Here is a 21,475-nt window from a genome sequence, read left to right as displayed (position 1 = left end):
TACTGGTAGTAGGTTGTTCTTCAATCAAATTAAGTACTGCTTCCTCAAGCTGTGGTGTTCGTACTACTCGATGGCGACCACAATCCTGCGTTCTTTTGTCGAATGAACCATATTCTCTTAATCGTTGATGAAGTCGAGCAAATATTCTATGTGAAGGATGCTGCCGTTAAGGATACTTTTCAGCATATCTTCTAGAAGCTTCTAATCCATTCCCCTGCGACAGACCGTAAACGTAATGCATATCAGCCATTTCCTCATTTGTGTATGCCATTTTAATAACAAGTGAATTATTAAAGTAACAAATTAATAACAGAACAACAACACACAATTAGTATTAATTCAATTTCGAAGATTCACAAACTGACAGCGTCATACCAATTTAATTGTCACTATCGCTAATAGCGACCTACTAGATAGATTAGTTTGGTATTTTCGCATTTATGACGATGTATCTCTGTAGTTGTTCGTAAAACAATTTTTTGCTGCGAACTGGTTTATTTTGGGCAAAAACCCAAGAGACTTTTTTGTTCAGAATGAAACAGGCTATCGGAAATAAATTTGTAAATGGTAAACAAATAAGACAAAAAGTTACATTAGACATAAATTTTAGGGGTTGCGTTTTTCACTCCTTACAACCATGGGGTAAACCAAATGAATTTCTGTCTTTTTGATAGTACAAAACGTCAGGTTAATTTCAATATTGTAACTTTTTTAGTGCTTGTGAAAAAAATTGTTATACGAATTTTATGTACCCCCTTCAAGGGGCTGTATCTTAACAAGGGATGCTCCAATTAAATTTCTTCTTTTTTTCGATGAGGAATCACCTCCATAAATGTTTTACACTTATTTAGTTACACCCTGTATAGTTTGCCATATGCTATATGTTCTGATCTTGATGGAATCAAACCGCCTGAATCTGTCTAACACTTTTCGTAAAAGTAACTAGCAACATTCCAGATCATCAGGGTTGCTTGTTATGTTCTGGTCCCAATCAGGCAGAGAGCTTTCTTACAAGTTATAAGTTTCTGAGAGGTTGTCTTTGCTATTCTAGTAAGGAAATAGTAACAAGACATGTTGGTATCCAATTTGTCATCCAACAAATCAATTGACACAGCTAGAGGAATAATTGTATGCGCTGACGTCACTACGCTCGGTTCTGTCACATTTATCTTAGTTACTTGGTCGAAATTTTCCCCAGATCTTCATTGACAGGTAAATAAAAGTTCTTTTTATCGGCGAAGATGTGCATTAACAGATGATGTTTCACTTTATTTTTGTCATACACAAGCTCTACGAGTTTCAGTGGCTTGTCATGTTAATTTCTGCATTTCCTCTTGTTTATATTTATACAGGGCTTTTCATGATGAGCGTTAATTAGCCGTTTCTGACAAACTATTTAACGGATCAACCTGAAAATTTCACAGTATGCATAAATCAATATGACCTATACGCCTAAAATATTTCAGACGAAGTGGCGTTGTCGCTTCTACTATAAAGTAGCGGCTTCTATGATTTTTCAAATAGAACACCCCGTATATAATATCATATTATGATCCATTATCACTTTGTCAACAAATCCATATACTATTTCCCTATACCTATCTGTTACCGTTTAGAAGATATAAATTAATTTCGATATTTTTTTTACCAAACATGAACTTTTATAAATGCTGATAATCTTGAACTCTCTTGCACTAAATCGATCAAATTTGAAATGGATTGGAGTGATACTATGAGGTTCATGAAAGATATCCACAACTTCCGAAGCCGAATAATAATGTGATAAATCGACTACTAAAATACTGTGGGTTGAATGGAACCTTCCGTCCAAAAATCATTCGTAAGAAGACTAAAGTGGATGATGATGACAATGGTATAACAGTTTTGGGATACTTTCATGCATTTCCAAATGCTTCTCTGCACGAGGCTGAAAGGGAGATAGGTATACCCTACGTGACAATTTGTCGAATTCTTAATAAGCATAAATGGCATCCCTATAAGTTCTACTGTGTCCAACATTTGAAAGAGACTGATTTACCTCGTAGAGTGGAGTTCTTTGAATGATTATTTGTCAAGACACAAGAGGATGAACATTTCTTTGACAATATCATATGGACAGATGAGTCCAAGTTCACACAAAATGGAGTTTTCAATAGACACAACAGTCATTATTGGGCGCCAGAAAATCCCCATATTGTTCGCCAAAGGGGTTTTCAAGAAAGATGGCAATTCAATGTAGTTTGTGCCGTAAAGAATGAGTCAATTTTTTATATCGACTTTTATGATGATAATTTGAATGCATCAAAATATGAAGATTTACTGAGGAATGGAATTCAAATGATTTTAAATAATAGACCAGGAAGAGAACGTGTATGGTACCAAATGGATGGTGCTCCACCCCATAATTCTCATTCAGTCAGCGAAGCTTCAACCGAAATCTTCGAAGACAGATGGATTGGTAATAATGGACCTTTTCGTTGGCCTCCTAGAACACCAGATGGCAATCCATTAGATTATTTCGTGTGGGGTTTCATAAAAATATGGTTTACTCTACTCCAATAACAACAATGGAAGATATGAAATCGAGAGTTACAACTGCTTTCAATAGTTTGACTCCAGACTTGATCAGAAGCGCTACACATGACAATCTTTTAAAGAGATTACATGTTTGTTTAAGTAGAAGTGGATATGTGTTTGAACATATTCTGAAATACACTGACGATTAAATTAACTCATTAATTTATGGGTTTATTATTTTCAGTTCGTGTTTCAGTGTTAATAAAACTATTGTTTGAAAAGAAGTTTTATTCGATGGTTGAATTTTAATAATTATCTTTTCATTTTATTATCTGTGACTAATTGAGAAACATCAAACGAAATCTGTTTTACAAAAATGAGTGATGAACAAGGAAACCATGTCAATTTCCGTTTGAAAGAGTTCATCTCGAAAACGGTTCAAAATAGAAATAGTATTATCTGAACAAAGTTAATCTAAAATTGGATGTAGATTTCAAAAATGTTGAAATATACAGGGTGTTCCATTTGAAAAAATTGAGTTCCACTCATTTTTTCATGAGATCAAAGTATCTGCATTTATTGAAAACCCTGTATGAGGCAAATGAAAATATGACTCGGAGTGAAGATCCTCATAGTATCATTCCACTCCATTTCAAATTTGATCGTTTTAGTGCAAGAGACTTCAAGATTATCAGCATTTATAAAAGTTCATGTTTGTTAAAAAAAATATCGAAATTAATTTATATCTTCTAAACGGTAATAGATAGATATAGGAAATAGAATTTGTTGACAAAGTGATAATGAATCATAATATGATATTATATACGTGGTATTCTATTTTAAAAATCAAAGAAGCCGCTACTTTATAGTAGAAGCGACAACGCCGCTTCGTATGAAATATTTTAGGCGTATAGGTCATATTGATTTATGCATACTGTGAAATTTTCAGGTTGATCCGTTAAATAGTTTGTCAGAAACGGCTAATTAACGCTCATCATGAAAAGCCCTGTATGTATTCAATTTTATGAAATAAACATTATAAAATTCCAAAAACTTTTCAAAAAATTATGCTCTCCTAAAAATATACCCCTTTCAATTTATATGTTCATATTCTGATAGTTTAATGAAAGTTGCTATGGCAGCATATAAACAGATTTCCAGTATTTCTGCAAATAAAGAAGATACAGAAAAAAATAGAATTCTGAGATTTTCTTTTTTTTGTATACCTCCGGACCCTAAAAAGTCAGAGTCGATTTTTTGATATTATTAAATAAATATTACTGGAGTTTTATCCCAAAACCAAACCGTTATTTTTAATAATAATAATAATAAAACGTCTTTATTCACCTGAAGTAAGAACATACATAATATACAAAAAAACCATATTGAGGTGAATGGGCGGAGTGTTAGCAAAGCTGTTTTTAAACTCAATCTTAGGGAAAAAAATTAAATTTGAAATGAATGAATGAAAATTACAGTACATACAGTACATTAAAAAAAAGTTATTATTCAGTAACCAAATATTTTGTGTAAACGCATAAGCCACGGTCAGCATGAGGAAAGAGAACTGATCAAATAAATAGTCTTTGAGTCTTTTTTTTAAGTTTTTTTAACGTGTAGGATCTGAATTCACTAGGCAGGAGATTGTAGAATTTAGCTGCGTTGTATGAGAAGTGACGAGTAAAAACAGAAGACCTGTGTTCAGGACTGACCAGCACCGACCTGTTTCTAGTGGAAAAGCTGTTAATATTAGAGAAAGAATTCAATTTTTCCATTAAATAATGTGGCATTCCGGTCTTCAAGACTTTGTGGGTGTTTATGAGTGGGTTCAGTTTCCTGAGTTTCTCTAGTTGCAGCCAACCTGATTCCTTCGTAACCGTTGATATGTGGTCGTATTTTCGAATGCCAAAAGAAATACGAAGGCAGCTGTTTTGGATTCGTTGAAGACGGAGGGAATCAGATTGAAGTAATGCAGGACCGTAAATGCTATCGCAATATGAAACTTTCGAAATGATTAGCGCCTCACATAATTTAAGTTTGAGTTGTTTGGTGAGCAAGTCCCGATTTGGAAACAGTTGCCTCAAGATCTTGAAAGACGTTTGAATCAAATGACTAACGTGTTTTGTAAAGCGCAGTTCAGAATCGAGCCACAGGCCTAGGTTCTTTGCTTCAGTTACAAAAGGCAGAACGTCACCATTTATATGCATATATGAAGACTATTTTTAGCAATATCTCGCAATCTTTTCGGTCCAAAGATCATTACTACTGACTTTTTGGAGTTTAACTTCAATTTATGAGCTGATGAAATATCAAAGATGGTCTGTAGATCACGATTATTGAGGTTTTGAGCGGAACCAATGTCAGGGAACCGAAAGGAGAAGTACAGTTGAGTATCATCTGCTTAATGATGAGTTTTGCATTTTTCTACCGACTCGACTGATGGAAGTCACAAATATACAGGCTGAATAGTAAAGGACCAAGAATTGATCCTTGAGGATCACCTTTAGTTACGGGCAGAGTTTCTGAGCTGATACTGTCTACCATAACTCTTTGAGTTCGGTTCGATAAGTAATTTCTAACCAGAGAAGGCACATTCACAGAAAAACCGAAGAAGCTGAGTTTATCGCACAGAATGTCATAGTCAAGAGTGTCGAAGGCTTTACTGTAGTCCAGAAGTATTAAACAAGTTAATTTACTTTCATCGACCGCTTTGAAGAGGTCGTCGGTGATGGAAAGTAAAGCTGTGGTTGTGCTGTGCTGAGGTCTGAAACCGGACTGCACGGGTGTGATAATTTGGCGATCATTTATGAAGCTGCAAATTTGGTCCTCGACACCTCGACACGTGTTTCAATCACCAAGTGATCAAAATCTACATATTACAAAATATTATATCAACAAGTTACATAGTATACTATTAGGTATTGGTCCACCATCGTTATTCATAATTGTTATGTTTACTTATTTCTACGCTCTAATGGTCATCTAGATGCTTGTTGTTAACTTGTCCAACTAATCTGAATGATCGAAGTGGAATGGTTCTGTTGCAGAGCATGATGGGCGACTGCCGATTTTTCTGGTCTTTCGTATTTTAGGTGTGCTAAGTGTTCCGTATATCTTATTTTAATAGATCTTTCAGTCTGTTCATAATATTTTGCATCGCAGTCCTTACATTTAATTTCGTAAATTCCAGACTTTTCCGAATTCTCGACTCAGTCTTTTGGATTTCCTGAAAGGCTTTGTAGTATATGACACGTGTTTCTAACGGTTTGGTGTTGAAATAAAACTCCAGTAATATTCGTTACTACACCAAAAGTTCCAAACAGTGCATAACAAGTATATCAGTCAATAGTACACATAAATAGACAAGCTTGCCATAATTTGAACTTTTTTCTATCTCTTACCTTCCACGAGATCGTCATGCATATATGTGAATTTGAATAACTTTCAGAAGGGTACGGTACCTATACCTATACCGTACCAAACCATGACCGTGCTAGGACCGTATCAGACACAGAAAATAACACGACACGGTCTACCTTGCCATAGTAATGGATCAACCGTGTTCTAAGCCCGTAAGCAACCTGTATAATGACCGTATCATACGGGTATGATGACCGTTAGATACCCGTTTGACAACTGTAGGTAATGTGAAGTATTATATGTTATTCCGGCTTACTCATCTGTGTAGTGTGAACGTATAGAAGAGTTTACCACGAAGAACGAATATGGCTATGAGATTATCTATATTTCAATGGAATGTATTGCTGAATAAAATTGAAAATGATTTACAATCCGTTTATACATCGTTTCGCTGCCGGAGAGCTACGGTTTAGCAAAGTCACGTATCATGCACGTTGCGTATCAGCACCGGCAAAGAATTCTCGACTCGAATACTGTCATGTCACGTGCCAGCTACTCTGCGTGCTGGACCGATGACGGATCGGTCTAGTGGGCGTTGGTTCATATAAATCGTATGAAAGAATTTTTTTAGCATGTGCCGGTACGTTTACGGTCATGGTTTGGTACGGTATAGTGGGCAGATACCTTAAATCAGTTATTATATAGTCTCTCTGTGCCTCGTGGAGGGTAACATGATTAAATTTGAACTCGATTTCTTGTTTCCTTTAGCTAGCATTAATTGAATATGCTCGACGTTCAGACGACATACAAGACATAAGTCAGATTACAGAATTTGTAAAAAACCTTTTTCTGATAGCTTTCAACGGATAAACAGACTCGGTCTATATAACTTTAAAAATAAGAAAGTCGGGAGCAGCATCTGTAACGATCGAAAAATGTCTTCAGTCGAATTAGGTGCAAGTCATTGATTGTATTTATAAACGTCATTGATTTCGACACTTCGGTTAGCTTTCATAATTAACCTATTACACCGTTGTTGCATTATGAGGAATGATTCGGAACGTGAAGCGTGCAGGCACAGGCAATATGTGAAAATCATCACTTCCGACGCATGTTTGACCTTTCGTTTGTTCAAGCGGAAACACCAGCGAGCGTCACGCTTTGAGGAACACAAAACAAGGTGTATAATTGACAAAAGGTATAAACGGGCTGTACGACTGTTATAGTAATTTCATTTCTTTTGCTCTTGATGGTCAAGGTATTGAAAACAATTTATTGTTCTGCAATTCTTGTTCTGCAGAGTGGTTCGTTTCTTTCATCTTAAAAAAAAAACCGTACCTACTTGTTTTTTTTTGTTTTTTTTTTAAGGAGAAAACACAAGTACTATAGAAAAATCCTTAAGGCGCTCTTAGAGCGGTGTCTGTGCGAAAGTAGTGATTCACGTTGGATTTGAATTGCTGGAGATTAAATCCAAGGCCGTAGCCAGGGGGAATCAAGGGGGATTGATCCCCCCTCGAAAGTTTCACAAGCAACGGCCATCCAAAAATTATATCCAATACAACGATTGGCTTGTTTGAACATCACAGGAGCCATGAGAATAACGCCAACCTCGGCAATGGAATTAATGGCCATGTTACGATTGCATATGGCTGGTATAAACCTCTAAGTAGGAATGGGTCAACTGAGGCTGAGCCTGTGGCGAGAAGCGCTCACTGCGCAACCTCTGCTGCAGGCAACCAGTGATGCAATTGTACCCAGGTTTGTGTTTAATGAACCCTACAAAATACAAATAAAACAGAACACAGAGTCAGATGCTACAAATGCAATACGTATATATCTATACAAACGGTGGGGAATGGGAAAAAATACCAGCGTGGTTCAAACAGAACTGGCTGGTACCTCAATTGCCACAAAAGAAATAACCAGTGAAGGAATTTCTGGCAAAAAAATAACAATCTGCACTGATAGCAGACAAGCCCTATTAGCCTAGAACAGACAACCTGTTACCTCAGACCTAGTACTAAAGTGCCATCAAGATTTAGCCAACGCCTCGGTAGATAATAACATTATCCTTAGGTGGAAGACAGGAGTAAAGGTAATCGCATTGCCGACTCTTTAGCCAAGGAAGCGTCTGGACTAAGAATTTTAGGACCCAGTGGTACCTACGGCTTGGGCGACCCTGGGAAGCTGTCTCAAAAGAAATATCTAGCGATTTCTGACTGGCCACTGTCAACTAAGAAAACACCTCCATAATATGGGGCTAGTAGACACACCTCTATGCAGGATGTGTGAACAGGAAGATGAAACTGTCAAACATGACCTATGCGAGTGTCAGGAGTTATCGTCAATAAGAGAGTGTGTGTTCGGCGAGTCTTGTCCTACACCTGCCGATATAAAGGAGATGTTTCCTAGTGACCTGTCCACCTTCCTGGAAAGGACAGGATCGACGATGACCTAAGAGGACAACTCCTTGGAAGGATGTACAATGGGTCACATGTGGCCTATGTGCTGTGGGCCTACACTCACCCTCCCTACTCTACAGATACAGATACAATTGGAATTATAAAATCTGTAGGAAATTTCATCAAGCCCTTGGCAAAACGAACCAAATGCTTGAAAGAGAATATTGAAAAAAACTTCCCGGAAACACAATGGAAAAACCTTACGTCACTGTGCTTACAAACTTTCAAAGATCTTGGCGACACTACGTGTTTTCACATGTACCCCTGAAAGAACTTTCTCTTCTCTGAAACGCTTAAAAAATTATTTAAGAAACTCCACAAGCCAGGAACGACTAAACGGTTTGGCGTTAATGTCAATCCACCGTAGAATTGACAGCGACACCGAGGAGGTAATTGATTCGTTTCCTGCAAAAAAGCTAGAAAACCAAATTTGATTATGTAAAAAGATGTTAATATTTCTGTAATGGTTTTCTAATAAATATATATGATTATGTGACACACTTTTTCTTTTTTCCTTTTCTTTCTTTGTTTTTATTATTCATGTTTTTCTACTGTTCCACCAAATCAACCCCCCCCCCCGAAATTGTTTTCTGGCTACGGCCTTGATTAAATCCATTTGGAAAAACGTTCCGGGAAGTTTATTCCACATAAACGCCTTTTTCCAAATGAAAGAGTTCTCAAACAGTGAGGTTCGTGGTGTACTGAGTTGAACCTCAAAACGATGGGCAGCCAAAGTCCGTCGCGTATTTCTGATATGTACCGCTCACGGTGGAATCAAATGTGCCAAGTCACTTGAACACTTCCCGTGGGAGTATCTATAGAAGAGAAACAAATCTACAAAACTCTACTCTTTCGATATTCTAGACCTAGACGGTTCACGGCAATGCTAGACAACAGAGACGGAAAAAAGCGCCATCTGAAGATTTGTATCAGTACCATTGTGATGGACGCGGGATATTCAAATGTTGTATATAGTTGGAATATTCATTTTATTCAAAAGTTTTTGGAAATTTCAGCGTATTGTTTAGAGTCTCAAACTACACTTTATATTGAGTGTTGTGTGGATTTTAAACAATACGCTGAAATTTACAAAAACAATGTAAAAATTATAGTTAGAACAAATTCTTAACCACTACTTTATGTCGCAGGGTAATAAGGTTTTGAAAAAACAGCTGAATCATTATAGATTTTTTATTCAGAACATTAAACATTTCGTGTGATTATATGTTCAGGTTGCTTAGAATTCTTTTTCTTTATTCTGTTTAAACGAATTTTATTGGCTTGTAATTTAATTACATTTGTAGCTGTATACAGTTTCGATTTTCCCTGTATAATTTGATTTACACGCTTGCACCAATTATGTGTGATAGTTGTTATGGTGAATTTTATAACGAATGAATTATATTATTTTTATGTTCCTCTTTGTTGCAAGATAAGAATTCGAAGCTAACCTTGCCTCTCATTGTATTTTCAATTATACGAATTAAATGTTTGAAGTATGGTTGTTTATCTAAACAATAGTTTATCACTTGGACAATATCATAAAAAGAAGTGAGAAATGATAATGTTGGGTAACACAATCTTCTAGTGAAAGATCTCCCATATTCTCTAAACGAAATTAACAAATTTTGGTGTGAATGATAATTCATTGAGAACATACAATTTGATATATCTGTATGTTTATATTCATTATCTTCAATACTGTGAGAAGATTCGTTCAATTCTAGAATCTCAATGACTAACTCATTAAATTGAGTACTTTCTTGAACAGAACTATTTGAAGACTTAGATGTTGATGGAGTATCATATACATCATTTGGGCATGTTGAACCTATAAAAAAGTCTGTTTCATTTAAGTTTCACGAATTAAAATTTTTACTCACCAGGAAGATTTAGAGTTGGAACAGCGTTCCCAAATAACTTGTGAGACCAAGCAAAAATGTATTTTGCCTCAAAATAACTATCACACAGCCTTCTAGAACCCTAAACTTCTTTTGGGTCCATTTCCATCAGTTCCAAGTTATTAATTACCAGTATCCATTTCTTGAACCTATTTATATCTTTATCTGGATTAGGGAACGCATGTCTTATACTAGATATACTTTTGCAATAAGGAACGCAACATTTGTTTTGGCGAACCATTGTAAAACAATCAAAATAATGAAGTAAATAATCACTAAGGTACACAGTCAGACAACAACACCACAGACCAACAACACATGAGTGGCATGAGTCACATGACCATCTTTTATATATTATGCACATGTTCTTCTTATTTTTGACATACATTACAAACCACAAAAATATATGTGGGTCCGTGACATAAAACCAAAGAACAAATTTACAGTAAGATTTGTATCGGTACTAAAAAAAGGATTCAAGGTGAAGTAACCTACGTGAACTGTCTAGGGTATATGGTCTGTGGAAATGGTACTTTAGTCCGAATAGAGTAGTTCACATCGTTCCGATACGTGGCCAATCCCGCTCCCACCCGACTCCGATCCTGCATTCGATCATGACCTATTTGTTCTCCAGCTGCGAGACGGGTATCGCTTGGAGTTTGTATGATATTTGAGTTTTTTGTTTTTTTTTAGTTATAGTCTATTTCAAAAGAGTGTAGTGTAATAAAATCTCATTAAGTATTCAAAAGCGCTACAGGGTGATCCGTCAATAAATTCTGTCACTTCCCTAGTCCGCATTGCAAAATTATGTCGTTTCATAAAGAGCAGGTAGGTATCACCCTGTTTTAAGGGATTTGTCCATTGTTATCGACGGATAAATACTGAGCCAGAGGCGCGCTAGTGGGATAATTGCCAAAAGAATATGCATTCATAAAAATTATATTAAAGGAAATAAAAATTTAATACAGCAGAACAGTGTTATTAAAAAAATATAAAATGTAACAATAAAATATATACGAACCGAAATCGGGAAATACTCACAAACACACACGAACGAACTTTACGTATTGAAACACTTGTGGGGACTTTAAATCAATTTATTCACAAAAACGACAAGAACTTTACTGGATACGTTATTACAATTTGACACTTGAACAATACTAAAACTCTGAACTTCCCTTAACGTTTAACAACACTCTATTTATACCCTAATTGAATGTTCTAGAGATTACTAGGTACAATTTTCGAGAACCTTCCGAGAAAATAATTATTCAGACTACCCTTAATTCTAAACCCTAACCTAAGCAAAAGTGTCACTGTCACTGATACACTGGTCTCTGTCCAGATTGCTTATCCCGCTACAGTATATTTACAATTCAATTAAATTATTCTACATCAGTATAGTCTTCATCCGAAGAACTGTCATCATCCCCTGGTGTTATAATTATAGGGTCAACCACCTGATCGACCAAGTTGTCCAGTTCCCACATTTTATCTTCCTCTTTTAAAACATGCTGGATTGCTTTTTGCCAGTTTTCTGATGTGATTTCCATAATGGCTTGATCAAACAATACCTTGACATCTTTCATTTTAAATGTGGTATTGTGCCTTGCAACATATCCTTTAACTTGTGCCCATATAAGTTCTATAGGATTTAATTCGCAATGATATGGCGGTAGGCGCAGCACAGTTACTTTATACTTTTCTGCTACATCTTCTACGGCATATTTCATGAAGCGAGATATATGTTGTTTTACTATGGCTAGTAGTTCCTTCTTTACTGAATTCGTCTCAAACTGAATACCTTTATTTGACAGCCAGTTAATAATTTCTTGCTTTCTCCAAGCTGAAGTTGGTACCTTCTCTAAGCGCCTTGAATGGTAGCTTGCATTATCCATAACCACGACCGAATCAGCTGAAAGAAATTTTAACATTTCCCCGAAGTAGTCTTCGAAGACATCCGAATTCATGTCCTCATGATAATCTCCCGTCCGGCACGACTCAAAGCTTAACAAACCTTCTTTTAAAAATCCGTCTTCGCTTCCAATGTGAGCAATTATAAGCCTCTTCCCTTTTCCCGAAGGCACTTTAATACCCGTCGAAAGGCCTTCTATGAAAGCTTGGCGAGAACTTGTTATATTTTTATCTTGCCACATTTTTTTGACTATATAACCTTCGTTTATCCACGTCTCATCAAGATAAAAAATTTTCTTTTGCTCTCTGCGGTACTGCTTTATAGTTGTATAGTTGTCAAATATTTTCGTCTCCAGCAAACAATTTCATCACTTTCCAGTAATAGTGCCTTTCGATTGTGCTTTTCCCAGACAAAATTCATACTTTTTAAAGTTTTCCATAAAAGTTTTCTGGATATCAAAGGAATATCGTTATCTTGGCTTATCTCGATAAATATTTTTTCAAGAGTGGGTATTTCCTTTTTAAAATAAAACGAATGAACTTTTCTTCGAATGTCACATTTGGTGTCTTCATCTCGCAATAATTTAAAAATCGTGGACTGTCCAATTCCAGTCATTCGGGCACATCGCTCAACACTTTCTTGCACAGACAAACTAGGGTGATCGTGTTTTATGCAATCATATACATTTAAAATTATAACTTTTTCGCAAACAGATAGCGGAGAATTTTTTACACTTCTTTTCTTTGGAGTAAATGTCCCCATTTTATAACTTTTTCACTATTTCTATATCACAATATCACTGTACGTTTAATTGGTGTAGTAACAATTACTATTATAACTCGAATGTTTAAGACACCATTACAATATATTTAAACCCTTTTTCTTAATTACCTGGGTTTAATAGGTATTGCATGATTGGTGGGCAGGGTCAAAAAGGGATTATTATAATGACATGGCACCTCGGAACTAAGTGTTAACCCTTTTTTGAGAAATCATGCTCAAGTATATGAACCCAAATTGCATATTAAATAAGTTTACAAGAACCACTAAAATTAATCTTAATCTTTTTTTAAGAAATTTTACTTACCTAAATACATGTAGGTACTTAGTTTTAGACCAAATTACTTCCCAAAAATGGCCTTTTATTATTATCTATGTCTGTAATTTTTAATTTACTTTAATTATTAAGTTTAATAATCCTAAGATTTGCCTACGCCCATGGACGACAACGAAATTCAGGCAAATTTTATGACACTTCATGATTTATTACTCTACACTCTTTTGAAATAGACTATAATTTTGATATCCAGTTCTGTATGACCAGAGTAAAGATCTGTACCGCTGTTCTCTATGAGAGCTCTCCGTTTGAAATTCTTGAACATTTTGCTTAGAGGACCTTCCGAGATATTGTTTGAATCGACACTGGCGATAGTGGTAATTGTATCAAGCCGGAGCGGTAAATCGGATAGAAGTCAGAAGCATGTATCAAGTGTGATTACCCACTGGCGATGTCCTACACCGATCCGCTTTTGGGGCAAAATCAAACCGGAGTCGGATCGGAGAGGTGTATGTAGAAGTGTGCCTCGGCCTTAACTCACGAGTATTTGCTTCAAAACAAGAATGAAGCAACATACGAAGCGTGTCACGTGAATCTGACTGCGAAGCATCTCCTTACTGATTGTCCGCTCTTTAACCAGCAGAGGAATGGTCATGGATTACCATTATCTCTGAAGGATACACTAGGCTCTAATTGTGCATTCGATAAATCATTGTCTTTTCTGAACTCTATTAAAATAACAACTAAACTATAATTAGATAAAGTGTGTAAAAGCCAAATGGAATAAATTCATTATTTCGGTTACTGTATATATTCAAAAAAACCCGAAACACGTCAAATGTAAATTATAATTTGACTTCAACGTAAAAATACCACCCCTACCTTCAACCCCCTTCGAATGGCAGGTACAACCCCCAATTTTTCAAATGGGAAGTAAAGGTTTGTGACATATCGTTTGAAAGGTATCTTCAATCTCTATTCAAAAATGTTATCGCTTTCAAGTTTATTGCAACAATTAAGATGAAGTGAATTAAAATCATGTGGTTACCGAAATTCGATAAAATACACTCAAAAACTAAAATGTAATGCAAAACGCAATGAAATGTAGAATACGAAAAAGAACTATAGATGTTAACGAAGTAGATGTTCAAAATGTTCATTGCGAACGTCTTGGCAACATCCTAATCTCAAATAAACCTGTCTTCTAAGATTATTCAATATATCAGGCGTGACCGACCTAATCGCAAGCGTTAATCGTTCTTTTAAGTCATTCAAATCTGAAGGTATAGTTTTGTACACATTGCCCTTCACATATCCCCATAAAAAGAAATCTAATGATGAAAGATCAGGTGATCGCGCTGGCCATTCAATCGTCTCCAGCGGCGGCTCGTCAGAGGAGGCAAGGGAGGATTAGCCTCCCCATAAAATTTGAGGCTATTCATCGCAATAAATTTAAAGATATTGACAAATAATTATGATTATTTTTTTCTAAAAATGCTTGGGAATCATTAATTTACAATTAATTTTTGATATAAATACATAATATGCCCGAAAAAACACTATCACTCACTACGTAGTACGTACCATTCTGTATCCTGCATCAACAAATCTCAAACGCACCGCCCATGACCGAATAACGATAAAACCATCAACCCGAAATAATAAATGACATACGTTGCAAGGAAGCAAAGCCTCCGACCGCTTTAAAAAACACAAGCTCCGCGAGACTGAACTCACCAGCGACATACGTCCGGATTTGTAATTTAAATTGCGGAAATTATAGCGTTAGAAGAGGCTAGCCTCCAGTTGGTCTCCGTTAGTGTATGACTGCGTTTGTTTTTTATTCAATTATTCGGACGGGATGCCGTGACGGACCGAGACTGAAAAATATTTAGGTAAGTGTTTCCTGATAATATTTGTTATTTGTGTATAAAACAGGCAGTATTGTATTATAGCAGTGATTTTTGGTAATATTTTTAATGTGTTTTTAATGTGTTTTCTTTCAATTTCGAGGTGTTTTTATATTTGCACTTTTCGGTAAGTTTTTTTCCATTTATTATTGATAAGTTGGACGAAATTAAAAAATCTGACGATATAGTCGATTGTTTGCCGACAAATAATTTTAAGTCTTTATCTTATGATAATAAATTTTACATTATTAAAACTCTGGGAAGGCCTCAACCAAATCTAATTTCAATTAAAGCGTCAGATAATAGACAAAATCGAGGATTTCATATTAGTTGGTACGATGAATGCGATTGGGTAACCGGCTCCATAAAACGAGAAAAACTTTTTTGTTGGCCCTGTGTTTTATTTTCCGTACAAACCGAATACCAAACGTGGTCTAAAACGGAATACTTCGATTTGAAAGATTTGCCTCGTTCTACAAAAAGACATTTTAAATGTAAGGAGCATATATTTTCGTATTGTAAATTAAAATTGTTAAGCAAACAAAATATAGCAACAGCTTTAGATACAGTTCAAAAAGAGGCCATCATTTCTTTTAATAAATAATCAGGTTGGGGAAAATCGGTCGAATTACGGATTTTGCTTTAAATAGGTGCGGTGTGTATATTATGACTTTAGCCTCCCCTGTTCTCCAATGCACGAGACGTCACTGATCGTTCCTCGCTTCCCTATGTTGTGTAGAGGTATTGCCGGATATTAACTTGGTACTGTGGTGGTGCTCCATCCTGCTGAAACCATATAACATTCACTGAAACTTGAGGGTTTCCTAGATCAGAATATAAATTTTCTAAACTTGGAGTGACATCATTTTGAAGTAGTGCCAAAAAATTATCGCCATTTAAGTTGCCCTCAATGAGAAAGGGACCAATGATATAGTTTCCTACAATCCCTGCCCAAACAATAACCTCTTGAGGGTATTGCGTGTGTTCTCTCATCCAGTGAGGATGTTCCGCTGACCAGTAGCGGCAACTTTGCCGATTAGCATGACCGTTAAGAAACAAAGTACACTCATCAGAAAACATAACGTCTTTTAATTGGATGATATTGTTATCCAACATGTCCATCATCTGCTCACAAAAATAAGTTCTTCTAGTCTTCCATGAGCTCCTAAATATGTATCATTTTAAGAGGATGCATTTTATTTTCATTTAATATGTTTACTATCGATGTATGGCTAACATTGAATGTAGTGGATGCATGTTTACTCGATGTATGTGGGTTTTCCTCGAACTCAAGCATCACATCTGATTTGAGTTCATAACTCATTAAATAAAAATAAAATAAAATATTTATTAATATCCTTTCAACTATTGTTAACAATAGATAGGATAGGTAAGTCAAAAACAGTGTCATTAAGTTTTAATTGACAAACAGGACGAAACAAGCACAATGATGACTAACATAGACTATGTAAAATACACTTCGATATCATCTCAAAATTGAAAAGTATAATTGAAATTCCTCAACAGTATAGAAACATTCTCTGATAAGGAGTTCCCTAAGTCTATACTTAAAAACCGCCAGGGATCCCGCGTATTTTATTTCTTTCGGAAGACGGTTAAAAAACGGCAGCCTGCATTGATGGGAGATTTTTTGTAACAGGAGTGTTTGGGCTTGTTCAATTTGATATCATTTTTATTTCTGGTATTGTAAGGATGTGAATCACTATTAATGGGAAATGAATGTTTGTTATTGAAAATATATGATAATAGTTTCATTAAATAAATTGATGTAACCGTGAGGATCCGTTTAGTTTTGAAAACCTGTCTGCATGATTGGCGACTACTGATGTTAAAGATAAGCCTTATAATTCTTTTCTGAGCAACAAAAATTCTTGTTATGTCTGATGCCTGACCCCATACTATAATATTGTAGGAAATTGCGGAATACACAAATGCATAGTAAACCTGTAATAATGAATCTGTGTTCAAAATATTTCTTAGTGTTGCCAAAATATAAAAGCTTTTGTTGATTTTTTTACATACTATTTGTATTTGATCTTCCCATGTTAGGTTACAATCTATAAGCGTTCCTAAGAATTTAGATGAAGTGGAGGTTTCAACAATATTATTATTGACTTCGAAGGTGAAATTAGAAGGTATTCCATGTTTTGTGTGAAACTCAATTATTACTGTCTTACTTTGATTCATTATTAGTGTATTCTGCATACAGTAATCCGCAAAATCTTTCAAAACTGAGTCAGTTTTCTGCTGTAGTCTTTGGCGATCAGTGTCAGACACCACAATAGAGGTGTCATCAGCATACATGGAAACTCTACCGTCCTTTATGTTATGAGGCAAGTCATTGACATAGGTAAGGAAGATCAAGGGACCCATGACACTTCCCTGCGGTGTTCCAAGATCTAAATCGTATTTCTTCGATTTGGTTTCACCGATTCTCACGATGATCTTCCGATCTTCAAGAAAGGACGTTATCCAGTCGTTCACTGGGCCACGTAGACCTAGGTTGTGGATTTTTTCGGAGACGAAATTACGATTAACCGTGTCGAATGCCCGCGTTAGGTCAAACGATATGACAACTTCATACTCATTTTTGTCCATCAGATCATTAATGTGTTGGACAAGTTCTGTTATGGCTGTTTCGGTAGATAGGCCAAGGCGGAAACCATGCTGGCAATCAGTAAGTATTTTATGCTTTGTGAAGAAATCTGTAATTCTTTTGCAAATGATTTTTTCAATGATTTTGGAAAATATGCTCAGGAGAACAATTGGGCGGTAGTTCTCTATGTTGCTCGTATCACCTTTTTTGAATATGGGAATGATGGCAGCCGATTTCAGAACACTAGGAAAAGTGCCTGAATTCACTGATAGGTTTATAATGTCAGCAAGGTATTGTGATATAATACAAGCACACTTTTTTATTATATCAACCGGGATTTCATCTTATCCAGTAGATTTTTTATTAGGTAAGTTAGCGATAACTTCTTCAACTTCCTCTTTAGTGGCCGATATGAATACAAGAGAATTAGTTATGCTGTTGGAGGTTGTGCACGACTTAGATATATTATTTTCGAAATTTTCAGTCATTTTTTTTTCAATAACAATTGTCAATTGCATTGGCAGCAGCTTTTTTTTATCTGCCCCACATGACCAAGCTCGCGAAACGGCTTCTTGAGTTTTATCTCCGTTAACAATCATTTGTAAAACTGTTATTTCATGCATTTCCGTTAATCTAACTATTTGTCAGACTTGAAGTTACCGAACTTTAAACTTAAATTGAAATACTGACAACTAATGTTGTAACATACAAAACAAGTTGACAAGGCTTTTTAAACTAACGTTACCACGGAAATTATTTACAGTTTTTTAAAGGATACCATCCAAAGAGAACATTGCTATGGTTATTGCTTACTTTCTTATTATCAATACTTCAACATGAAATAAGTTTTGAGTATATTGCAATAAGTTTTGAGTGTATTTTATCGAATTTCGGTAACCACGTAATTTTAATTTATTTTATCTTGATTGTTGCGATACACTTGAAAGCGATAACATTATTGAATAGAGATTGAAGAGACCTTTCAAACGATATATCACAAGCCTATACTTCCCATTTAAAAAATTGGGGATTGTACCTGACATTCGACGGGGGTTGAAGGTAGGGGTGACATTTTTCCGTTGAAGTATGTCAAATTATAATTTAAATATGACGTATTTTGGGATTTTGTTGAAATATGTACCGTAACCGAAATAATGAATTTATCCCATTTGGCTTTTCACACTGTATGTAACTGAATTGTAACGCTACCTAATAATCAATTTGGTTGATGCGATTTTTTTCTGATAAAAAAACCTAAAGACGCTCGCTTGTATCGAACTCGATATATTTATTCTCTTCTAGCATTATAAAAAATGTATTCTCGTGCATCCTTGGGCGGATATTCTCATTTTGGTTTTTATGCACATTCTTTCAAGATTCATTGTGTGGTGTTCGTCTCATGTAAGATTTGTGTTATCTGTTTTCTGAATAGCAAATGATTTTAGCGAAAAAGTTGAAGGTGCCCTTAAAAATAGAGACTTTGAAGGTATATTTTTTTGATAGCAAGATCCGATGTCTCATCGAATTATTGAAAAGAGGAGAAGAGATAGAATGAACAATTGTCTCGCCGATTTGTCACGATTGATACCAACCGAGTATCTGAAAAAAGGCAGGGGAAGAATTGAGAAGACAGAGATAATAGAGATGGCCATTAAACACATGAAATATCTTCAACAGGAACATGGCAATCCTTCAGAACATTACAGGTAAATATAAGTATGTCAAATATATATATATATATATATATATATATATATATATAATATATATATATATATATATATATATGTGCATACGTGCATTTCTTTAATGTCCCCCCCCCCTTTTATTTTTGGAACGGGTCAACTCAAAAAATTGAAATTTGGGATAATGAAATTAATCTGTTTGAAATCTGTTTTAAAATCTGTTTTTCCGTTAATCAGCTGTCGCCCCCATACGAACGACAACTCTCAGAAGTTGAGAAACTTGTGCGAGCTAAGGACTAACGAGGTCTTACCTTTTAACGTGTGATTCCTAACACGGTTGCAGAATCATCCCAGCTTCAACCAGATACATTCTTCCGAGAAAAATATCTGGTCGAGGCAGGAATCGAACCCACGTTCTTCCGATCGTGAGTCGGGCGCACTACCACCGCGGCCAATTCCACATTCCAATTCCAATTAATGCATGAATACTTTATTTTGAAGTAAAATTGACAGATGAAACTTTCAAGATGACGACTGGGCGCCATCTGGGAAAAAATTAAATGGAAAGGTGGGGGTCTTGTTGGACAATCGTTTCAAGAAATCACATAATTCAATAAATTATAATGAAGAAGAACAACTCAATGTTTGTTTGACCGTTGTTGAAAACGGAAAAACTAATATTAGGAGTATTAGTGTAGATACAGGGGATCGCAAAGAAACTGTGAGAAGAAGTTTGCACAAAAATAAATTCCATCTCTATAAGACAAACTTCGGGTCTGACCCCTCTGGACCTGTACATTAAGGAGGTTGCGTTAATGCACATGGTACGATTGCGCACGGCTGGTGTAAACCTCGAAGTAGGAATGGGTCAATTGAGGCTGTGTCTATGGCGAGAATAGCTTACTTCGCAATCTCTGCTGCAGGCAACCAGTGATGCAATTGAACCCAGGTTTGTGTTTAATAAACCCTACAAAATACAAATAAAACAGAACACAGTCTGATGCTACAAATGCAATACGCATATAATTTATTTCAACACATCAATACAGGTATCAATAAAAATAAATCTACTACTATTTTTACAAGTGGAAGAAAGCGGTGTATACAGACGGCTCAAAAACCAAAGAAGGCTCAGGATGTGAAATGTACTCCAGAACACTAACCCTAAGAATTAAGTGGGGAATGTGAAAAAATACCAGCGTGGGACAAACAGAACTGGCTGGTATCTCAATCGTCACCAAAAAATAACCAGGAAAGGAATTTCTGGCAAAAACATAACAATCTGTACTGACAGCAGACAAGCCCTATTAGCCTTGAACAGACAACGTGTAACCTCAGGGCTAGTACTAGAGTGTCACCAAGATTTAGTCAAAGCCTCGGTAGATAATAACATTATCCTGAGGTGGGTTAAAGAGCACGACAGGAGTGAAGGTAATCGCATTGCCGACTCTTTAGCCAAGGAGCTGCACTAAGAATTTTAGGACCCAGTGGGACCTACGGCCTGATGACTTCGACACTAAATCAATATTCTATAGAATCAAAGGATGCAATCTTGCCAGGATCACCCTGGGCGACCTTGGGACACCCAGGACAGACGAGGCAACTTTCATGACGAACGGAACAGTTAGTTCCCAAAATTGTCGCTGGTGGTCCAACAATAATCCAAATTTTGTAATAGGATGCCGTGACCTATATTCATTCAGGACAAATGTGTGATGTGGATTATTACATAACCAAATAATTGGACCATATTTTTTGAATCAGTTGTCTGAAGTTTTGGATAATCTGCCTCTAAGTGTTAGACGAAATTTGTGGTATCAGCTTGACGGGGCCCCGATTCACCAAATGCTAGAAGTGAAATAGTGTTTCAGTCAGATGTTTAGGGGCAAAGTGATACGAGATTGGGAAGATTATTGGCCACCAAGATCACCGGACTTATCTCCGATGGACTTTTTGCTATAGGGTTATCTGAAACAAAAAGTGTATTAGCACAGACCATTTGCAAACAAAGAACATTTAGAGAATACTATTCGGGAGTGTTGTGCTAACAT

At 35.9% G+C, this 21,475-nt stretch overlaps 1 protein-coding gene across 3 annotated transcripts in view; it reads left to right on the top strand.

The window, feature by feature from the left end:
* cwo (transcription factor cwo) overlaps positions 1-21,475 on the top strand; it is a 67,990-nt gene that overhangs the window by 32,736 nt on the left and 13,779 nt on the right. For 2 of the 3 annotated variants that reach the window (XM_074173649.1, XM_074173648.1), the window contains exon 4: positions 19,243-19,445. In XM_074173649.1, the coding sequence (XP_074029750.1) occupies positions 19,243-19,445 (203 nt within the window). Of the gene's footprint in view, positions 1-19,184; positions 19,446-21,475 lie in introns of all 3 variants that reach the window. The other variant, XM_074173650.1, reaches the window with a different exon arrangement.

This window comes from Leptinotarsa decemlineata, unplaced genomic scaffold (assembly GCF_025532065.1).
Source record: "Leptinotarsa decemlineata unplaced genomic scaffold, Ldec_3_MD MMD2_tig00000251_RagTag_RagTag, whole genome shotgun sequence".
Classification (NCBI taxonomy): Eukaryota; Metazoa; Arthropoda; class Insecta; order Coleoptera; family Chrysomelidae; genus Leptinotarsa; species Leptinotarsa decemlineata.
The sequence above is the reverse complement of the archived record's forward strand: the minus strand, read 5'-3'. Positions and strand labels throughout refer to the sequence as shown.